We start from the raw sequence: 22499 nt of genomic DNA on the forward strand, positions 1-22499 counted from the left end.
AGGGTTCGGGGATGAAGGTACAAATCCAACCTAAAAGAGATTGAACCTGCCCTAATAATAGGCCTCTACTTTATTCTGATCGTATTCATGTGCGCTTTTTTATTAACATGCAATCATTAGGATTAACCCTAAACCTGTTTATCTATGTTGGTTGAATTCAATGCACAAATAAACTATTATTGGCGATCACTTGAATTATAATCATATTAATCCTAACAAGATTATTAATATCTTATTAAGCGTGATTACAAGTACAAATTCCCTTTAACATGCATAAAAGGCGTGATCAAGCAATAAAGAATAAATAATGTATCAAGCAACATAATCAATAAATCAATATCATGAATAATAATTATAATCATAATCATGTTCATGTCAATATTAAAGCATAATAAACATAGCAAGATCCTAGGCATGATACTAACAAGATTAATAACAAACCCTAGCATGTCACTAAGCAATAAAAATCAAATCTTTAACCCTAACATGATACTAACATGAATAAATATTAGGAAGAACATAGGAAGCATCGCAGGAATCATAATAAGCATATTTAATATTAAAAATACCCTAGACATGATACTAGGAATATCATAATAACAATATAAACATGATATCTACATCATAATATCAATAAATCAATTAAAGCACTTACTTTGATGCCTCGTATCTCTTTCTAATAACAAAATACACACGTTAGTAACTTCAAGGAAAATAATAAACAACAATCAAATTAAATAATTGAAATAGAGATTTGGGACCAAACCCTCAGAAATTAAACCTTTCACGTCTAGGGCGAAGACAACTTCGAATATGGCTAGGTGTTTCTAGATCTTGTGAATGCGGAATTTTGTATGAAAACAAAGTTTAGAAAAGAGGAAGAGAGAATTAATGATGAATGAAAACTGATTGTCGGTGAATATTCGTGAGAATAGATGAGAATAAGTGAATGAAAACGGAGTTTTTGATACAATATTTATAGAGAAAATTAGCCAAAAAAGATAATTTAACAAAACAGAGTCTGACGCTCAGGAAACAAGGTTGGCGCCAACCCTGGCTAGCTGGCGCCAGGCACCAGTGGCTAGCGCCTGGCGCCAAGCCTGGTTCCAGGCGCCAAGGCCTGGGGTTGGACGCCAGTCTTGATTTTACCGCGTTTTCGAAAATCCGATAAGTTTACCGTACTGGAGGATAAAATAATATAATTCCTTCGAAAATGCTATTTGATTTTGGTTAAAACTCTGAAAAGTCAACAAAGTCAACTTAGCAATGCTAATTGAATTAGGAATGAAAAGAACCTTCTAGAAGATTCTAGAAGACTAAAACCATTCCTAATTGCATTAAGAATGATAAATCATATTAGGCCCTCCCCTAGATCATTGGGCCGCACATAAAGCTCAAACCGGGCCCAGTTTGGTAAATTGGCCATAACTTCCTCAATATTCATCGGAATTAGGCTTATAATATATCATTGGAAAGGTCTTTGCAAGCCCCATCCAACTACACCACTATTGGACCCATATCATGGACCAACCAAACTGGATTGGCTATTTTCTTAAAATAAAGTTTTCAAAAACAGAGAGAAGAGAAAAGAAAATAAAAACTTTCCGCAACACTAGACTTTTCCACACTTTTGTTTCATTCGATTACGATTCGACGTGAAAGGTACTCATCACTGGGTTTGGTTTTGGGGAGACACAAATGGGTGTCTACAAATATTTTATTACATGTAATTATTTTATAACATTATAAAAAAGTATATAATTTTTCTTTAGTGTGGATATGGGGTGGGTACGAAGCGGGGTGGGTATGATTTTTATCCCCACCCCAGCCCCACCACCAGCCAAACCGAGACCCATCCCCACTAGGGCGGGGATGGGGCAGGTCTTCTACTTGACCCGCGCCCACTGACAAATGCCTGGGTGGATGATTAACAGGTGGAGTGGAGCACTACCCAGATCCAATGTGATCCGTCATTCGCTTTTTATGCATTTATTATAGGCTTAAAGATGGATGACCTACCAGTAAGGTGAAAGTAATTTGGATAAAAACCGACAACCGAACAAAATCGGACCGAATTAGCAATTCAATTCGGTTTTTTTCGGTTTTCGGTTTGGATCGGTTTGAGTATTTGCAAAAATATGATTTCGGTTCGGTTTCGGTTTGGGACTTCCAAAAACCGAAACTCGAAAATCCAATCCTAAAAATATTCAGCCTAAATATCCAGCCCATTTCCTCTATATATATATATATATATACCAAAACCCTAATTAGTTTCCCCTCTTTTCCTACTATCCCTTCTCTCTTCTGAGATCTGACCTCACCAAACCCTTATCTTCCAAATTTCCCTCCTTTCTCCCTCACGGCCTCACCACCTCCATCATCACCACGACACCACCTCAATCACCCCTTTCGTAACTGTTTCTCACCTTCCTCCACCGCTACTCGTGTTCACCGTGGGTTCACCGCTACTCGTGTTCACCGTCGCTATTGTTCGTGCTTCCCTACCACCACCACAGATTTTCAGGGTTATCGTTATACATTTTTTTCTTGATTATATTTTATATACTCTGTAGCTGTAGATCTTAGTGTTGTAATCAATACAATTTATGAATTATTATAGTTGTGTTAATGTATTAATTCTTTTTTTACTATTTTTCTGTAGATATGTTCATTATAAATTTGTTGTTTTTTTTATTTTTTAATTTATAATTCTTCAACAATCTGGAGAAAAAAAACCCTTACAAATTCGGTTTTCGGTTTGGAGCCGAATTAGGTTTTAAATTTTCGGTTTGGATTGGTTCGGTTTCAGATCTAGTTCGGTTTGGATTCGGTTTGAAAAGTTCAAAACCGAATTAATTCGGTTTGGGTCAAAATCCAAACCGAATATCGAACTTTCACCCCCTACCTACCAGAAGTTTTTTGTAAGATTCACACGAGTAAGGCCAAGGACAAAATGCGTCGGAAAAAAAACCTTTAGTCAGTATGTTAAGATAATTGTTGGTCCTAAATGTCCATTTGAGAGCTATAACTCTAACTCATTTTCGGGTTTGAGGTGTTACATATATCTAGGCGGCAATGATGCGACAACATAATTGTATAAACTTAGACTACCTACTTAGCGCGGGGGGGGGGGGGGGGTTTGGGAGAGATTGTTATTAATTATATACACCCGTGTGCATGGTGAAAGGTGCACCCAAGGATATTTGTTTGCTCATTTGATGATAAAACGAGCAATAATCATTGAAATGAGTAAACAATTCTTCTTCCGTTCCATAATGATATCATGTTTGGAATATTTGACTTTTAAAAAATAAGAGAGAATCTTCTAAATTTTTCTCAATCTATAAGAACAAATGTAGTCATGTGGGATTTAGTTTGATTCGTCTTGGTGAGTACATTATTAATATCTAACTTTTATAATTTTTTTTAGTGTGAAGATTAAAGATATTTGCAATAAAAGATGGGTAAAAACTTATACAACCTCCGCTTAACATTACTCGCAACAACTTCCTTTTTTTGGCCGCTTCACATTACTCGCAACAACTCACTTTATTTCCCTTTTTAGTAAGTTTTTACCTATAAAATGACACTTTTACCCTTACTTTTTTTCAAAAAAAACATCCTAATTAATTTATAAATCTATTCTTACTACAATAATCCCTAAGTTTAATTAATTATAACTTAACACCACATTCTTCCTAATTCATTTCCCTCCTCCATTACATTCAACATCTTTCTTCATAAGTTTTCTCTCTCCTCCTTCATAATCCACCACCTTCAATGGAAACCACCACCATCACCACCTACACAACCACCGACCACCACAACCACCATCTGCAATGGAAACCACCACCTACATTGCCGCCTCTGTTTTCTCTCTTTTCTTTTGCCTTTTGTTTTCCTCTTTGGCGATGAAACCCAAATTCGAAGGTTATATTGTCAAATTTAACCATCAAAACTCTAGATCTAGAGATTTGAAGAGCTTTGACGGATAAATTTGTAAAATTAAAGCTTTAATTGATGATAGAGAATGGTTTGTGGGTTCGTCGAAGGTTTGTTCGTGGTTGCTAGGTTCATGGGTGTGATGGTTTCGTGGGTTTGATTGAGGGTAAGGTTTTGGTTTCGAATTTGTTGGTGGGTTTGGTTTTTGTTTCGATTGTGGGTTTGATAAGGGTTCAGGGTTCGATGGTGGTGGTGTTGGTGTTGGTGCGTAAGTGATGATAGTGTTGGTGCGTCGGTGGTGATGGTTGTGTTGGGGCGTCGGTGGTGATAGTGTTGTTGGTGCATCGCTGGTGATGGTGGAGTTGGTGCGTCGGTGGTGATGGTGGGTGGTGGTAGTTGGTTCCGATGGTGGTGGTGGGTGGTTCCGGTGATGCCGGGTGTTGGTGGTGGCTGGTTTTGGTGATGCCTGGTGGTTTTGTGGTAGTGGGTTATTTTAATTTAATCAAAGTTGAATTTGTTTTTTTTGGGCAGGATTAATAGTTAAGCATATACCCTTATTTTTCAATAATCACCCTTTCAATCTTTTGCCTCGACCTCCGCAAGCATGTACTTTGTTGCGAGTAATGTGAAGCGGAGGTAGTATCAATTTACGTAAATAGGAACATCATTTTGAAACGGAGGATAGGGATGGCAATGGGGCAGGTCGGATGCAGATGATGGTACCTCCATACCCATACCTGCCTAAAAATCTTTTACCCATCCCAGCCCTACCAACCGTGGCGGGTACAATATCCACATCCATACCCGCCCCATCACCCACTTGGATATTCATACCCACCTCATACCCGCTCCAAAATTGTCCCAAATCCATTGCCATGATGCTTTATTGTATCACATTAATGACAATTATGTAAATTAGGTAAAGAAAATTGAGACTTTCATTATTCAAGTTTATTGGGTCTTAGAGGGTATCAAGTTTCATAAATTCTAAAATCTTCTAAAAGAAATATAGTGCGGGTAAGATGGGTACGGGGCAGGGCAGATATGGGGTGGTCTACTCTAAAATCCATACTCGCCCCATCACTCATGGCGGGTACACATTTTATACCTATCCCCGCCCCATCACCCGCCAAACCTCCCTTCATCCCCGCCTAACTTGGGCGGGGTTGGGGCGGGTCTCCCATTTAACCCGACCCACTGCCATCCCTAGGAGTACCATTAGGCGTACCATGCGCCCGGGTGTATATAACAACTTCTAAAATTCTATATAGGTACGAAATGTAACAAAATGTTTCATTGAATTTTTTTGAAAATACATTGCAAAATTACGCATCAATCATTGTAATTACTGTTTTATATCATCATTTTTTACATTTAGCTCCTTGGCCAAAACATTGTACGAATCAAATTCATTTTAGGGAAATTCCCATTAGTACACCCGTGGTTTTGACTTTTCCCATTGATACACCCAAAATTTTTGCCTTTCCATCGGTACACCCATGGTTTGGTCTTTTTCCCAATCGTGACTAACACCGTTAAAAAGTATTTCATTAAGTTAAAATAATTAAGGAAAAGACTATAATACCCCTTTTAAACATCTAATGCCTCGATTTGCGTGTCGAAAATTGTTCGGTTAAAGTTTTGAGAGTCCTAGTCGTTAAGGATCCAAATCGAGACATTAGAAATTTAAAAGGGGTATTATAGTCTTTTTCTGAATTATTTTAATTTAATGAAATACTTTTTAACGGTGTTAGTCACGGTTGGGAAAAAGACTAAACCATGGGTGTACCGATGGAAAGGCAAAAATTTTGGAGTGTATCAATGGGAAAAGTCAAAACCACGGGTGTACCAATGGGTTCATTTTAACAACTCAATTATAATTTATTTGTACATTGAAAATCGTGCAAAACATAACGTAAACTACGAGTAGAAAATTTTTAAGGGAAAAAAATATAGGGACCATCAACCTAATTGGTTGAATAAAGAAGTAATACGGAGTAATAAATATAGTCAAGACTTTAACTATACTCGACACTTATGTAGAAACATGTCTACATTCAATTTTTATGTTTCTTACAAATGAGAAAGCAAATAAAACCACAAAAAAAAAAAAAATGTGGATTGACTATTACTGGTTTTTTAACCTTTGAGGTACATCTAATACTACTACTCTACTAAATACATACTCTAGTACTCCCTCCGTCCCAAAAAGAACGACCCATTTGGCCAAAACGTTGTCCCAAAAAGAATGACCCATTTGCATTAAAACACCACCAATTTGCAACAATATTTGTGCAAAATTAGCTTCCCCATAAAAAAATTCATTTTCCATATTATTTTATTATTTTCTCTCTCTATTTTTTTTACAAACCCCATGTAAATTTATCTTTCCAATATATTTTTACTTTTTTTTACTTAACTTCCTTAATACCCGCGTAATCAACCCAAATGGGTCGTTTTTTTTTGGGACGGAGGGAGTACAACAACATCATCCATTCATTGCATGAAAAAATAAAAAATTAAACGCATTAAACGGTGAATTGAAAGGCAGCATGGCATAACCCCACACATTAATTAATTAACCCTTTATTATAAAATATTAAAAATTGTTAAAAAATAAAATAAAAAAAAATAAAAAAAAATAAAAAAAAATAAATAGAAGTTGCAATTAAAAATAATTAAATAAATTAGGAAATTTCCACCTTGACTTCATCTATATATATTCACTCAAATTAGACAATCTCCTTGTTCGATCAAATATTAATTCCTCTCTTTGAGAAGACAATACTTTTCTTACCCTCCAAACAAACAAACCCTTGTCATTTTTTTTCCAACAAAAAAAATAACATACCCATAATTCTGAAATTAGAAATTTCATCTTCTACTAACAAATTCACTCATGGGTGAGGTTAGTTTTCCTAATTTCTCTTCATATCTTCATTAAAGTTTTAATCTTTCCATAATTTTATACCAATAATTTGAATTTTATATCAATAATTTGAATTTTGTTATATGGGCAGAAAAAAGATGGAGATCAGAAGAACAATGATGGACCCAAAAAGGGTGGCGGCGGTGGTGGTGACGGCGGTTCAACCACCGTTGTTTTGAAGTTTGATATGCATTGTGAAGGTTGTGCTAAGAAAGTCCGACGATCAATCAAGAATTTTAATGGTAAGATTTCAATGAGTTTTCTAAAAGTCCTCGAAAAATTGAAATTAATGAATATTTAATTTTACTTTTAATTTCACAATTTACACTTGTAATTAATTAATTCAACCGGTTATTTCTTTCTTCTTCCTAATTTTCCGTTTCAGTTTTCAACATTTCCGAATTTTTATCATTTTATTTTAATTTTGAAATAAATAGAACCTTTAGTCCGTTACCAATACTAGTTTGTTATCAAATCCCGCCTACATCATTACATTCTGCCGGAGACTCTGTTTGAGCAGAATTGTAAATTGATTATAGTAGTACTTGTTTGGTATGGTGTAATCAGATCAAATCTTGTCTACATCATTAAATTCTGCTGTAGGCTCTGTCTACGCGCTGCAGCAGAATTGTAAATTTGTTTTACTAAAAGTTTGTTTGGTGTGTGAAATTGTAGGAGTGGAGAGTATAAAGACGGATTGTTCAGCAGGCAAACTAACGGTGGTTGGGAAAGTGGACCCAGTAAAGATTAAGGAAAGAGTGGAGGAGAAAACTAAGAAGAAGGTGGAATTGTTATCTTTTCAACCAAATAAGCCGCCTAATAAGGAAGGCGGGGGTGGTGGTGAGAAAAAGTCTGATGGTGGCGGCGGCGGCGGCGGTGAGAAAAAGTCAGAAGCAAAATCCGATGTTAAGAAGTCAGAGGATAAGAAGGAGAAAGAGAAGGAAAAGCCTAAAGAGGTATTTTATTTATTTGATTATTTCTCTTTGTTTTGAGAATTTGAGCTAGTCTGTTTTTGACTTCTTCCTTTATTTTAATTAGTGGTTTTACATGGTTCACAAATTGGATCACATAAAAGGTTAATTGTATGGCTTAAAAGATTGATAAAAGTTCATTTATTTTAAGGGAAATGATATGGAGTATATACAAAGCTGAAAGTGGATATAGTATACTATAACATTAATTACAACAATCGACGTTTTATTTTGACCTGTATTTATATATTTTTATCAATTTATGTAAGTTATTGGAGTAAATGGTTATATGTTGTACGAGTAACTTGTAACTACTATTACATGTCAAAAAGAAGGGTATATTTGGAATATTCTTATGTTTCATCTTTTGTGTTGTGAACTTTAGTATAAAATCTTGCTTGTTGCTTGTATTAAACATGTTAATATCGGGTCTACTTTATCCACAACAAAAGAACTTAGCTAAGAACTCAAGTTTACTATGACTAGTTTTGTATAGCGTATGGTAATATCTTACCAAAAATTAGTTGAAGAGTTTTGCTTAATGTATAAGCATCAAATATACATTTTCTAATAGTGTTACAGTATATTGATTTGTGAATTTCTAACATTTAACATGCCATGTTTGGGGGAATCTCATGGTTGTTAAAATGTCAACCTATTATCTAATTGAAACTATGATAGGATAGAACCAGTGTGTGTGTGCTAGGAGCGTGCTCATGATCGATTAATAGCGTATATTCCGTGTGCTCGAAATTAAAAATACTAATATTTCGTAATTGATTTCATATTTTTGTTAGAGAGAATGTCACATTATGCCACCTATTATGTGAGACCTAGCAAATACTCCCCTATATTCGTATTTTAATTTAGTTGTCACATCACTAGTTTAAACTATTAATTACACCGTCAAATGTGACTTATGGATTCGAGTGAATAGAATATTTCGTTTTCTACCTTCGAAAATTCATAGCCTTCCATATAGACTATTTATTGTTTGATTATAACATTTTAACCGAAGGTCCAACTTGATTCATGCCGAAAGGATATTGTTGCACAAAGTAAAATCAATTAATTAATAGTTTGGTAGTTTTTGTTTTCTTTCCTCCATTCTAATAAGGCCAATCCACTAATAATGATTATCATCGTAATCAGATTAATAATTTAAGTGTTTTTGTAATTAAGCACAGCTTACGTATTTGTCGCGTTATCATATTGATCATGTGTGGACGAAAAGAAACGATTCGATTATGTTGATTACGTAATTACAATTGGTGGGATTAGTTTAGCTATAATTTGAATAATTAATCACGGAATATAATTATTTAAAAACCTTTCATGTTTCTAAATTAATTTTTAATTTCTATACAATACTTGTTAGTTCATCCGTGTAAGTATTGATAGTGATATATTTAATGAATTGGTATAGAGAAAAGTATAAATTATTAGTCTTAATCTGTATTTGATGCTGATTAACTTTAAATAAAATTTTATTAAAATTATTAATTATTGGAGAAATTAAGGTAGATGATGTATGTGTATAGTCATTAATAATTTTTTTGTTGATTGACATTTACTAACTTTATATTAAAAATAATTGGTTTATGCAGCCTCAAGTCGCTACCGTATTATTGAAGACGAGGGTACACTGTGAAGGATGTGCTCAGAAAATTAAGAAAATTGTCGCTAAGTGTGATGGTGAGTGATTTTGGTTTACAAACTTTAGCATGCTTTACTAGCCAATCACCATTTTTGTGCTAATTAAATTCACTAGAAACTTCATTATTTTCATATTTCATACGACTAATACGAGTACATATTTTTCAATTTTCATACTTTTCTTACGGTGACAGTGAGAAATATAATTTGGTACAAGTGATATGTAAAACTCGTGAATAGGTTTTCTAATATTTCTTTTTCTTACCTTTGAAAAATTAATTTGATGATATTGTGTTATTGTTGGACTTTTATATCCTTGTAATAATTAAAGACATTAGATTGAAAAAATCATTTTACTTTTTATAATTAGTATGTTTGGACGTTTATGATTAGTTGTTTTACTTTATTAATTTAACTTTTTCTCATCCTCACAACTACTCAATTTCAATATGATAATTTAAGAAATTTGATATAAATAGTTATTTTCAAATTTTGTACTATAATAAATTTTTTTTTTTTTTTTTTTTTTTGAGAACTTGTACTATAATAATTTAAGTGGACCATTAAACAAACTTTTAGAATAGTAGAATTTGGAAGTGTTATTATGAGGTACACGGTGTCACTATTCAAGCATTTGTGCATAGAAACAAAATTTGATTCTTCCTCTCAAATGTAAGAGTGTCAAATTGACGCGTCTAACAAGTAAAGACGAAGGCACCTAACTTAACTTTTTAATAAGGAACTTTCTTGTACAATTGAGAGAATTTAAACCTAATTTTCGTACTCGAAATTATTAAAATTCAAATTGAAACAAAAGATAGCAAAGGAACTTTTTGTTTTTGGTAAATTATTAATGATATTTGTTTTGATTTGGTAGGTGTACAAGATGTTAATGTGGACTTACAAAAGGATACAATCACGGTCAAGGGGTCAATGAACATGAAAGAGATGCTACCTTACTTGAATGTAAAGCTAAAGAGAAATGTAGAGCTTGCTGCTCCGGCAAAGAAGGATGAAGGAGGCGGTGGTGACAAGAAAGGCAAGGAAGGTGGCGGCGGAGATAAAGAAAAACCTAAAGAAGGTGGTGGTGGAGCATCTGATAAGCCGAAAGAAGGTGGTGAAAAGGCTAAAGGAGGTGGTGAGAACAAGGAAGGTGGTGGTGGAGGAGGAAAGAAAGACGCGGGAGAAGGAAAGGCAGAAAATGTGACTAAAATTGAGGTTAACAAAATGGAGTATAATCCTTATGCTTATGGGTTTGGTGCTCATGCATACACTTATGACCCAAGGCAGCATGGGGAAAGCAGCAGCTATAGTCACCAAGTTACAGATTATTGGCACGAACCCGAGTACTCTCAGCCACCTCAGATGTTCAGTGATGAGAATCCGAACGCCTGTTCTATTATGTGATCGGGTTAGGATATGGATTGTTTTGGTTTAGTCTAGTTCTACCACTTATTAAACTTGTATATACTTAATTAGTGAGGCAAATCTTAATGGAGGATGATAATTTATCTAACAAGAGCTGAGTTAGCTAGCCTGGCCTTTTCTGCTCTTTTTCTCTTGGAAAATTATGTATTAGCAATAGCATGGGAGTGGAAAGGAGATTACTTTAGTACTTAATATGTAAAATTTTTGTGTTGGTAAGAAAGGAAAAGAGGTGGTAAAATGACTGAAGATTTATAGAAAATTAGAAATGTTTTTGCTTTTGTACATATTAATGTGATGATCAATAATAACACTTTGATACTTGGTTTTATGATCACATTGCCTTGTTTGCTAATTAGATGGTTATATTTGTTGGTTTATGTTTTGGCCTACTTGATTGTGTTGGATGTTTGAATAAATATGTTTACTAAAATTATCAGATTATATAATTTATTGTAGTTGTTTTGTTATTTGGACATTTGAAATGATACATAACAATGCAAAACTTAATATTTGACAACTAATATTTGGATTGATATTCAGAATACAATTTAAAATAGCTCCAATTTAAGCTTTTTACAAATTAACGAATTCAACTTTAATCAACCAAATTAAGGAATCAACATAGCCAACCCTCTAAATTCTTGAATAAAAATCAACTCATTTTGGTCAAAATTCTCATCTATATCTATGGCCTTGTTTGGCAAGTGGCTGTTGGCGGTTGGCTGTTGGATGGTTCACTTGGCTTGTTTGACCAGCTGGTTTGTTTGGCTGTTTATAATGACTTTTGAAATTGGCTGTTAAAGCTGACTGTTTATAAAAGTGTTTGGTAAATTAATTGTTGATAATTGGCTATTTATTAGATAATTTGTGGGCCAACAAGCCAAAAGCCAACAAAAAAAAGCTACTCAAAGCAGCTTTTTCATTTTGGCTTAAAAGCTAGCTTTTTCACTGGCTAAAAAGCCAATTACCAAACACATTTTTTGGCTGTTTGACCTCATAAAAAAGCCAAAAGCCAAAAGCCAAAAGCTAACAAAAAAGCCACCAAAAAACTCAGTATTTAAAAACACAAACCACAAATTATTCATATGACACATGACCTCACAAGTCACTCGATACCCCCATATGCCACTTGTCACCTCCTTTAATATTTATCATTAAGTCTTAATGCATTGTACAACTTGTAAATTCAAGTAAGAAAATGAAGTGTTTCATTTCCACCATAATAAAATAGAGTTCAATTAATTAGTACATATTACATATTCATATGAATTATAATAAAAATTGTCTTTTAATCTCATAGACTTTAAATAAAATTTAAACTAATATGTCATTTCATATCCCACAATCTTCATGTATATATATCTAACTAAATTCCTTCATCTTCTTCACAGTTCTACTCTCACTATTTTTTTCTCATAAGTTTTAGAAATAAAAAATTACTACGTATAAAAGCATACCTACATATGAAAATAATTAACCCAAAAAAAAACATATGAAAATAATTAACCCAAGTAACAAGTTGTGCATTGAACGGGCCAAAAAGCTAGTTACAAACAAAAACATCTATACAATATAATATAAGATGTTCCTTTTACAGGAATTGTGTCACGTGGCACTCTTCAACGTATAAGACACCATGTTACAAGGCCACGTCACTATTCAAAATACATGCGACACGTAAGCTTGCAACTTTATTTAACAAAATAAATTATGGTTTGATCTAGATTTGAACCGACAATCTCAAACAAATAACGGTTATACACTTACCATCTCAACCAACTTTTATTAGTGTTTTAAATTTTACATAATTAGCATTATATATTCTTTTCAAATTAGAGGTTATTTTATTTATTTATTTTTCACAAGATTAAAAAATAAATACATATGAGGATACATATGAGGTAAAAAAAACCGTAACATCCAAGGAAACGTCCGGATCACACACTTGCTATACAAATAGTTGAACATAATTATCAAATTTAAGAAGTATAAAGTACAAAATAGTAATTTGGGATATCGCACATAGCACACACTAGTTGGTATTTGACTTGAAGAAGGTAAAAGAGAAAAAACATAGGCCACATGGAAGAGAGTAGTTGATGGTTTTCCTTTAAAAAAAAAAAAGTTGATGGTTTAAGTTCTAAAAATTAACTAGCCTTTTGGCCCGTACAATGTACGGGTTGTTACTTGGGTTAATCATATTCATAGTAGGTATGCTTTTATACAAAGTAATTGTTTCATTTCTAAAACTTAAAAGAAAAAATAGTGAGAACATGAAGGAATTTAGTTAGATATATATACATGAAAGAATGTGGGATATGAAATGACATATTAATTTAAATTATATTTAAAGTCTAGGATATGAAATGACATATTAATTTAAATTATATTTAAAGTCTAGGATATGAAAAGACAATTTTTATAAAAATTCATATGTTTATGTAATGTATACTAATTAATTGAACATTATTTTATTATGGTGAAAATGAAACACTTTATTTTCTTACTTGAATTTGCAAGTTGCATTAAGATTTAAATATACATATTAAGAGAGGTGTCATGTGGCATATAGGGTGATGAGTGACTTGTGAATTGTGATGCCATGTGTCATATGAAAAATTTGTGGTTTGTGTTTTTAAATACTAACTAAGTATAGATTATTAGGTGGAATAAAAGAAAAATATGAAAAGAAGGGGGATAAAACGCGAAAAACGAGTGTGAATTGCACGCATTGCCTAATATAAGTCCGATCAAATTATTGGCCAAATTGAAGCTGGGTCTATTTTTTCTAAATGTAAGACCGAATGGCACAGGTATTTTAAAAATAAGTCTCACTAAAAGATTTTTTGCATAAAATTTTGATTAACTTATTGCTTCTTTTAGACAATTTTTAATTAATTTTATGCAATTAATAATGTGATTTTATTAGTTGATGTTAGTTTGTTATGTGGAAATTGATTTTAAAATTCATAACTAAATTATAAATATGATCACAAATGTTTATTACTCCGTAACATCCAATTTACACTAATTAGTGTAAATCGGGTTGGGCAACAAATAACAATTTTGTTTCCTTATTTAATCACACATTCACACGTGTCAGAAACTTTAACTTCAAAATTTTCTCTCTTCCTCATTCATTTAAAAACTTCTTTCACTCTCTTCTTTCTTCCTCAACTAGCGATTTTCTCTCTCTTCAACTTGCGATTTTCTCTCTCTTCAACATCTCTTTAATCGGCGATTTTCTCTCTTCCCTTTCACTTGTGAAGTTGTTATTTGCTGCATTCAGGTTTGTTTACTTAATTTTATGAGATTTTTGTTAGTTTTAGTTGTTTTGATTCTTCGATTTTTAGGTTTTTGTATTTTGTTTTCCTTTTCCTTTTTGTAGTGTTTGATTTTGCAATGGGGAATAAGAAGAGTACAAAAAAGTCGTCAGATGCTGAAGGAGTGTTTTCTTAATTTTTTTCATGATTTTTTCAAAATTTGCAACTCAATTTTCACTTATAAATGTGTTGTTATATGTCGAATTAGGTCTGTTCTCTGAACTCAGGTGAATTGAACTGAACTGAACTGAATTAAGCTGAACTGAACTGAGCTGAACTGAACTGAACTGAAATGAATATTTTATAAGAGAAGGAAATTAGGAGTTGAGCTGAACTGAACTGAACTGAATTGAACTGAACTGAACTGAGCTGAACTGAACTGAATTTCAACGTAAAAGAACAGACCCTTACTAGTGCATGTTATTTTTAGAGTTTGCACTTGATTTTTTTGCTTGTTTTTTTATGGAGATTATGATAATTGGAATTGAATTTGAAGTTAATGTGTTTAATTTTGCTTTAATTTTTTGTTCATTGTATTTAATTGGTTAAAAATTGCTTATACATGCGTTGTTACGTGTTAAACAACTTTTGCATGTTATTATTCAGAATTTTCTCTTTGGGTTTTTTCTTTTTTAAAGGGAGATTATGATAATTGGTATTGATTATTGTATTTACTTGCTTATAAATTGCTTATTAATGTGTTGTTATATGTCCAATAACTAGTACATATTATTTTTCAGAATTTGCTCTATGTTATTTTTTTGCTTAGATTTTAGGCAGAGTACATTAATTGGAATTGACCTTGGTTTTAGGTAGGGTATGAAAATAGGCAGTATGTCATCGTGTTTAGAAATCAAAGTAAAGGGGAGTAATATTATGTGTTATATGTGTCACTTATATGCATAACAAAGGTCACTCTATGTAGTTAAAAGGGTAACTTATATGCACACAAAGGGTCAACTTATACATTTAAAATGGTCACTTTATGCAGTGAAAAGGGTCACTTTATGCAATTAAAAGAGTCACTTTCGCAGTTAAAATGGTCACTTTTTACATAAGAGTTTGTCTGGGTAACTTTTTTGCATACAACCTAAATTGTCCCAGGAGTATTTTATTAATTGGTAATTTTTGGTAATTTCTGTGTAGTAATTTGATCAAAAGGGAAAAGCAACGCCTAAAGATTTTTCTAAGGCCAAAACAGTACCTAAGAAGGCCAAAACTGTGCCCGAAGAGTCTGCTATGGTCAAAACAGTATGTAAGAATGTCAAAACAATATCTAATGTAAAGAAGAGAAAGAGGAGTCCTCAATTGGAATTGGATTCCGATTCTGATTCTGATACTTCACTATAATAGAACTTGTTTTCAATGATTCTTGATTTGCATTTTCTTATTATATTTTATTGTAGTCTATATCGTTTTAGTTACTTTTTATTTTATTTATTTATTTTTTTAATAATTATTAAGGGTCTAGAGACGTGTGATTACAAGGTGTAGACTACATACCTTGGAAAGTTTGGTGCAAAATTTTAGTGTTAAACAAAAACAAGCTGTTGAAGAAGTTAGTTTTGGTGGTTTGTTACATATAAAATTGAAAACTCTCTATCGTAAAATGCTACCTTGGCTTGTTAAAAACTTTAATGGTGGTAGCTTGTAGGGAATATTTCAAGCATTACCCTAAACTTGAACCCCACTGTAATCATACACTAAAGTACAGTGGCGTCCAAAGGGAAAGAAGATAGAACAAAAGAGTCGCCAACAAGTTTTAGGAACTTGTAAACCGTTCACGAGGTGAAGGTTACACCCCTTAACGATCCAACACCCCTTAACGATCCAAGAGATCGTTAACTCCAATAGGTCTGGAACCATGACTGGTATTTTGGGGATGAAGGTACAAATCCAACCTAAAAGAGATTGAACCTGCCCTAATAATAAGCCTCTACTTTATTCTGATTGTATTCATGTGCGCTTTCTGACTAACTTGCAATCAATAGGATTAACCCTAAACCTGTTTAATCTATGTTGGTGGAATATTAATACACAAACAAAACTATTATTGGTGTTCACTTGAATTATAATCAAATTAACCCTAAACAAGATTATTAATTATCTTATTAAGCGTGATTACAAGTACCAATTCCCTTTAACAAACATAAAAGGCGTGATCAAGCAATAACAATAAAATAAATATCAAGCAACATGATAATAATCAAATTATATATAAGTTATCCGTCAATTAACAAATAACATTAAATAATTCGTAAATTAACAAATTACGTAAAATAATTTGCAAATTAACAAATTACGTTAAATTATATAATTCAACAAAACATTAATCATAATCATAATCATAATAATTATGTTAAAGCAAAATAATAGCAAGATCCTAGCCATGATACTAACAAGATTAATAACAAACCCTAACATGTCACTAAAAAATAAAGATCAAATATATAGCCCTAACATGATACTAACATGAATATTAAGAAGAGAATACAGGAAGCATCGCAGGAATCATAATAAGCATATTTGATATTAGAAACCTTTTCCCTAAACATAATACTAGGAATCATTATTGTCATTCAAAACATCAAGCATCCTAACATGATACTAAGAATCATAATGACAACCTAAGCATGATTTCTATATCATAATATCAATAAATCAATTAAAACACTTACTTGGATGCCTCGTATCTCTTTCTAATAACAAAATACACGCGTTAGTAACTTCAAGGAAAATAATAAATCAAACAATTAAATTAAATAATTGAAATAGAGATTTGAGACCAAACCCTCAGAAATTAAAACCTTTTACGTCTAGGGCGAAGGCAACTTCGAACTATGCTACGTGTGTCTAGTGCTAATGTGTGAGGAATTGTGTTTGTAAAATGGTTGGTTAGAAAGAGAGAGAGAATTAAGAATTCTTGATAAGAGTTGGTGAAAGAGAGAATTAGAAAGAATAAGAATTGATGAGAATTGATGATTGTTGAGAATTGATGATTAAAAACAGAATTTTAAGAGGCTATTTATAGAGAAAATCATTCGGATGGATAAAAAAACGAATCAGAGTTTCAACGAGAATAAAACTCGATTAGCATCAGACGCTTAATATTAGCGCCAGGCGCTGAAGGTTAGCGCCAGGTGCCAAGCCTTAGCGCTAGGCGCTAATGCTTGTCGTCAGACGCTAATAATCAGTTTCACGCGTTTTTGTTTTTATCATATCTTTTGATTCGGAAGTCCAAATAAGGCATATAATATGTCGTTGAAATCTCTTGAAGTCTAATTTCCAACCCAATTAGAATCAGATTAAAATAATTTTTAGATAAAAATATATGGCCGAAATAGTGGAAAGGTGTCAGTTTTGGATAGAGTTTTGTATTCCATTCATATCTTTTTCGTTATAGCTCGGAATTAATATTATAATATATCATTGGAAAGATAATTTCAAGATCTATCCGAACATATAAAATTTGGATAAAAATTATGAGGCATGAAAATAAAATCTGAATATATTCCACTTCGTACTAAACAAGGATTCTAAAAAAGAGTAGTTTTATTCAATTTCAAACTCTTTAAAACATAATTATCAATCCTAACTCCATTAGGATTTAAGAGAACCTTCTAGAATATTCTAGAAGACTATAATAAATCCTAATAGATTTAGGAATGATAATTAATAATAGGCTCTCCTCTAGATCATTGGGCTGTATATAAAAACCAAATCGGGTCCAGTTTAGTATATTGGCCATAACTTCCTCATTATTCATCGGAATTGAGCTGATAATATATCGCTGGAAAGGTCTTTTCAAAACCCTTCAAAATACACTATTATTGGACCCATATCATGGACCAAACTAAACTAGAATGCACGTTTTTCATAAATAAGGTAAGAAAAGAAATATTTTCAAAAACAGAAAGGAGATATTATAATAAAAGCATCCTCATCACTAGACTTTCCACACTTTCTCTTTGTTTGATAATCAAATGACATTAAAGGTATTCATCACTGGGTTTGGTTTTGGGGAGACACATTTGGGTGTCTACAGAAGCCCCCACTTTGACTGAGTTTGGAGAGACGCAAGTTTGGAAAACAAAAGTCAATGTATCGATAGGGACGGAGAATGATCCTGAACGTTCTGCGATCCTAAATCAATCTTGTAACACCGATACCTACAAAACTATCGTTAGTTAAAACAGATAAGAGACTTAAAGAAATGCGTATCATGCACCGTCGAGCACACGTCTCTGGAGGTAACCGATTTGTTGCTGCCTTTGCTGTTGTGACAACTTTCCACAAGCTAGGGAACGCCATCTTGATGTTTTGTTGTTCACTCGCCTCTGAACAATAAAGCTTTTTTGGATATGTTCACGCGTCTCTAAACAAAGAGCTTATTTTATTTATGTCCACGCGTCTCAGAACAAAGAGCTTCTTAATGATATGCCCACTTGTCTCTGAGAAAAAGAGCTTTGATGATATGTCCACGCGCCTATGAACAAAGAGCTTTTAAATAATATGCCCACGCGTCTCTGAGCAAAAGAGCTTTGATGATATGTCCACGCGTCTCTGAACAAAAGAACTTTGATAATATGTCCACGCGTCTCTGAACTAAAGAGCTTTGAAAATATGTTCACGCGTCTCTAAACAAAGGAGCTTTGATAATATGTCCACGCGTCTCTGAACAAAAGAGCTTTGATATTATGTCCACGCGTCTCTGAACTAAAGAGCTTTGGTAATATGTCCACGCGTCTCTGAACAAAGGAGCTTTGATAATATGTCCACGTGTCTCTGAACAAAAGAGCTTTGATAATATGTCCACGCGTCTCTAAACAAAAGAGCTTTGATAATATGTCCACGCGTCTCTGAACAAAGAGCTTTTTGATATGTCCATGCGTCTCTGAACAAAAGAGCTTTGATGATATGTCCACGCGTCTCTGAACAATAGAGCTTTGATACTTGAATGTTTGTTGCGATTGTTTGGTTGGCTGCGAATAGGAGCTTTGCTGAATAGTTGTATCCTGTAAAAATCAAAAGATTTCCAAAAGACTTTGCTAGTGCTTTTCTTAGGGTTGACCTAAGGCTTGATGTTTTTTTCTTAGGGTTGACCTAAGGTGATTGACTGACTTGAGGTTGACTCAACGTGACTGACACGTGTGTGCATTGTATTGTGATCATGCGACTCGAAAATGCAAAAAAGCAAAAATTTTCCGTCATTTTTGTGGAGGGTATCGACTTTCTCCCGAAAAAGAAAGACGTGAAAAAGAAAGAAGCAAAGTTTTTTGAAGATGCATGTTGAATGAGCTTAATCCGTTAACGTTGTCTATCATAGTACAAGGATTGTAACATCTTAGACTATCCTAGTTGACTCGATAATGAAAGTATTTAGGTAACTTAGGCGCGGAGGCTAAGTACTTCATACTTTGTGATGCAATGATGATTGATGACCGATTTTGATATGACATGGCATGCTTTAGCGTTATGTTAAGATTTCATGACAAAGGGTTCCTAAGGGAAAGTATATTTGGTTATGTATCTGTGCGGTGTGTGAAAGTGATACTAAAGTTAGGCTGCAAAGACTAAGTGTATGGAAAGATATTATTTTGAGAAGAGTCAAATGATGGTGACTCTTTAGGCTAGGTAAGTGAATAATGTAGGGATCACGCCCCCAATTCTAGCTCTAAGTAGATAGGGATGAGCAAAGGAGATCCCTTGATATGATCGATTATGAATGTAAATATGAATGAATGAATTTTTATTACGGCCGCACCTCGATGTGAGGTTGCCTACGTATCCGTTAGGAATCAGGCCGAACATAGCTCTAGCCAAACCTCGCACAAGTGTGTGTATACCTCAAAAAGGTCTTTTTAAGGGTTGTAACGTGGTTAGGCTAAAGGTTGAAGAAGAAGGGGATAAAGGCTCAAGACCCTAGATAAGCCCCCAAGGTGTGCAACCTTGCTTTTGAATCTTTATATTTTTATGCTTGAGGCTTTTAACTCTTTTTTAGCTCTCTTTTCTCTTTTGCTTTAGCATCTATTTTATTTTTATAAGTGTGGGCGATCCCGATCATGCGGTCTATCACTCACTTGGCATTCATGTTTCTCAGGCACGGTATCGAGCACTTGATAAGAGACGCAATCTGAGACGTGTTCTTATCAAAGACATTTTCATATCAAAGACATTGGAACACTTACCCTTTTGTACACTTTTATTTATTTTTTGCTTATTGTTTTGCTATTTTAATATTTTGAAGTCACTCAAGATTTTTATGAATTGAAAATTGCATACGTTGCACACAATCTCATCCCAAAGTTAGGTAGATATGGGTTGAAAAATGAAGGGTCTATCATTAGACGAGGCTCAAAGTGGTTTATCTAGAAAGGATTGTATATTTGAAAGGGTCAAAGGTGATATGATGTGGCTACAAGGGGTGCCTCAAATAATTGGTATACCTTGTGCTTAGTTCGACATGGATATTTTTTTTTTTTTTTTTTTTTTTTTTTTTTTTTTTTAATGCAATGCAATGTAATGATCATATGCAAGGAAATAAATGCTCATTTTATTTAAAAAGTGAAGGGTAAAGATCAAACTCTAAGAAATAAATTCAAGGAGGATGAAGGGTGCCTAAGCTAGACTTATTGGGGAATGGGCTTGAAAAAAAGAAGAAGAAAGCATGAAATTTTGGTGAGAAGCTTGCCTTGTGCATTTGTTTCATCATTACCCTCATTTTTTTTATTTGTCAATCACATGACTCAAACTTGATTCAACATGCATGGATAGAAGAAGGTAGGAATAATGAAGGTTTTGATATGGAGAAAGCATGTAGAGAATGGAAAGATGATGTAGATGAAGAGATATGAAAAAAATTAGGAATAGAATGTACCCCCAACTCAAATGACGGAAAAAATCGACTCATACATGAACCTAAGACATGTTCATGGTGTATATACATATTAGTGGGTGCTTTATTGTGAGTGCAAGTGACATGTTAAGACTCGTGCCATGACCATGTGGCTAGACTATGTGACTAGATTCGAACAAAGACTAAGTTAAGACTTCATGTATATGCATTAAACTGGACAGACTGTGGTATTTTAGTCATGACTTTTGATCTGTGACTCTTATTGGGATGAAACCAACGCCAAATTAAAGATAAAACTAGGGGCTACAGATCCATAAGTTGTACGACTCGTAGTTTTTCCTAGAACTCCGGCTATGACCAAAACAAGTTGACGCTTGTGCAGTATACGGGAATAAAAATCCGGGTTGACTTAAAGGGACTATGACTTGATTTTAGACATATTTATTAGCTCAAATTAATTAATTAATTAATTAAGCAAAGTCCTTTAGTCATTAATTAGTTTATTTAATCTTAAGCACAAGTCAAACAAACGGTTAATTTAGTCACATAATAAGTATGCACAAGTAAGAGATGCACAAGTAATCAAGTAGTCACAACATGATGCAATGAGTTTGCAACCTAACCATGGCTCTAGTTCTCTAAAGTTCGGGATATGGGTTATTCAAAGAGGGTCCATGGTTAATTGTCCGGATGCACCGCGCAGAAGCCTTACCTTTTGAAGGGTTGGCGCTAGTGGATGGGACACCGCGAGTTAAAAACTCGCTTCCATGGTTTGGTGAATTCAACATTCTCGGATGTACCCTTTGTTGCACAGAGCGTTCAATCAGGTAGATGGAGCATGAATTCCCAGAGGGTTATGTCCATATGTAGAACACATATGAGTTTTAGAAAAGTGAGAAAAACTCAATCAGGAAGTAGGATCGAGCAAACAATGCTAAAAACTGGTCAAAATTAGAATGCATATTTATGGCTCGGTATTGGAAGAACTTGGCGCCAGCAAACAGAGGTCGGCGCCAACATATTTGGCTTTGGCGCCTGACGACAGAAACTGTCGCCAGACGCCAGAGTTAAATTAGTGGCTAAACTCTGTTTTCTGACGCTAGTTCCTTCATGCATCAGCAGCTTTCTGTGCTCGTTAAAATTTTCCAGTTTTACGCAGCATTATTTCGATCCTAGTTGTGAAAGATATTCCTCAAATTTCCTACGTGTAAAAATCCTATGTTTTAACTCATTACGGATGGTACGGTCTTTCCAATGAGATCTTTTTTTATGCATATGACAATAATATTAATCAAAATCACGCACATGAAATACTTAGAACTTTTCGAGTCTTATCCACTCATTCTAAATTATTGCCGAAATAAATTTCAAGACTTAAAATAGAAATCCTCCCC

At 33.6% G+C, this 22499-nt stretch overlaps 1 protein-coding gene across 2 annotated transcripts; it reads left to right on the plus strand.

Annotated features, from left to right (window-relative positions):
• The first annotated feature begins 6680 nt into the window (after window positions 1-6680).
• Window positions 6681-11257, plus strand: LOC145623873 (heavy metal-associated isoprenylated plant protein 3-like). 2 transcript variants are annotated; one of them, XM_081676757.1, is made up of 5 exons: window positions 6681-6850; window positions 6963-7113; window positions 7547-7827; window positions 9450-9537; window positions 10376-11257. In XM_081676757.1, the coding sequence occupies exons 1-5, from the start codon at window positions 6842-6844 to the stop codon at window positions 10903-10905; spliced, it is 1059 nt and encodes a 352-aa protein (XP_081532883.1). In that variant the 5' UTR covers window positions 6681-6841; the 3' UTR covers window positions 10906-11257. The 2 variants fall into 2 exon arrangements, with proteins under 2 accessions (XP_081532883.1, XP_081532884.1); XM_081676758.1 differs by having other exon boundaries at window positions 6681-6845.
• The last annotated feature ends 11242 nt before the right edge of the window (window positions 11258-22499 follow it).

This window comes from Chenopodium album, chromosome 3, assembly GCF_948465745.1.
Source record: "Chenopodium album chromosome 3, dcCheAlbu1.1, whole genome shotgun sequence".
Classification (NCBI taxonomy): domain Eukaryota; kingdom Viridiplantae; phylum Streptophyta; class Magnoliopsida; order Caryophyllales; family Amaranthaceae; genus Chenopodium; species Chenopodium album.

Bases quoted from the DNA above. Each gene is read 5' to 3' on its own strand.
- LOC145623873 (XM_081676757.1), top strand. The intron at 7,114-7,546 runs GTAAGATTTCAA...GTGAAATTGTAG, and splicing joins ATCAATCAAGAATTTTAATG to GAGTGGAGAGTATAAAGACG. The intron at 9,538-10,375 runs GTGAGTGATTTT...TTGATTTGGTAG, and splicing joins AATTGTCGCTAAGTGTGATG to GTGTACAAGATGTTAATGTG.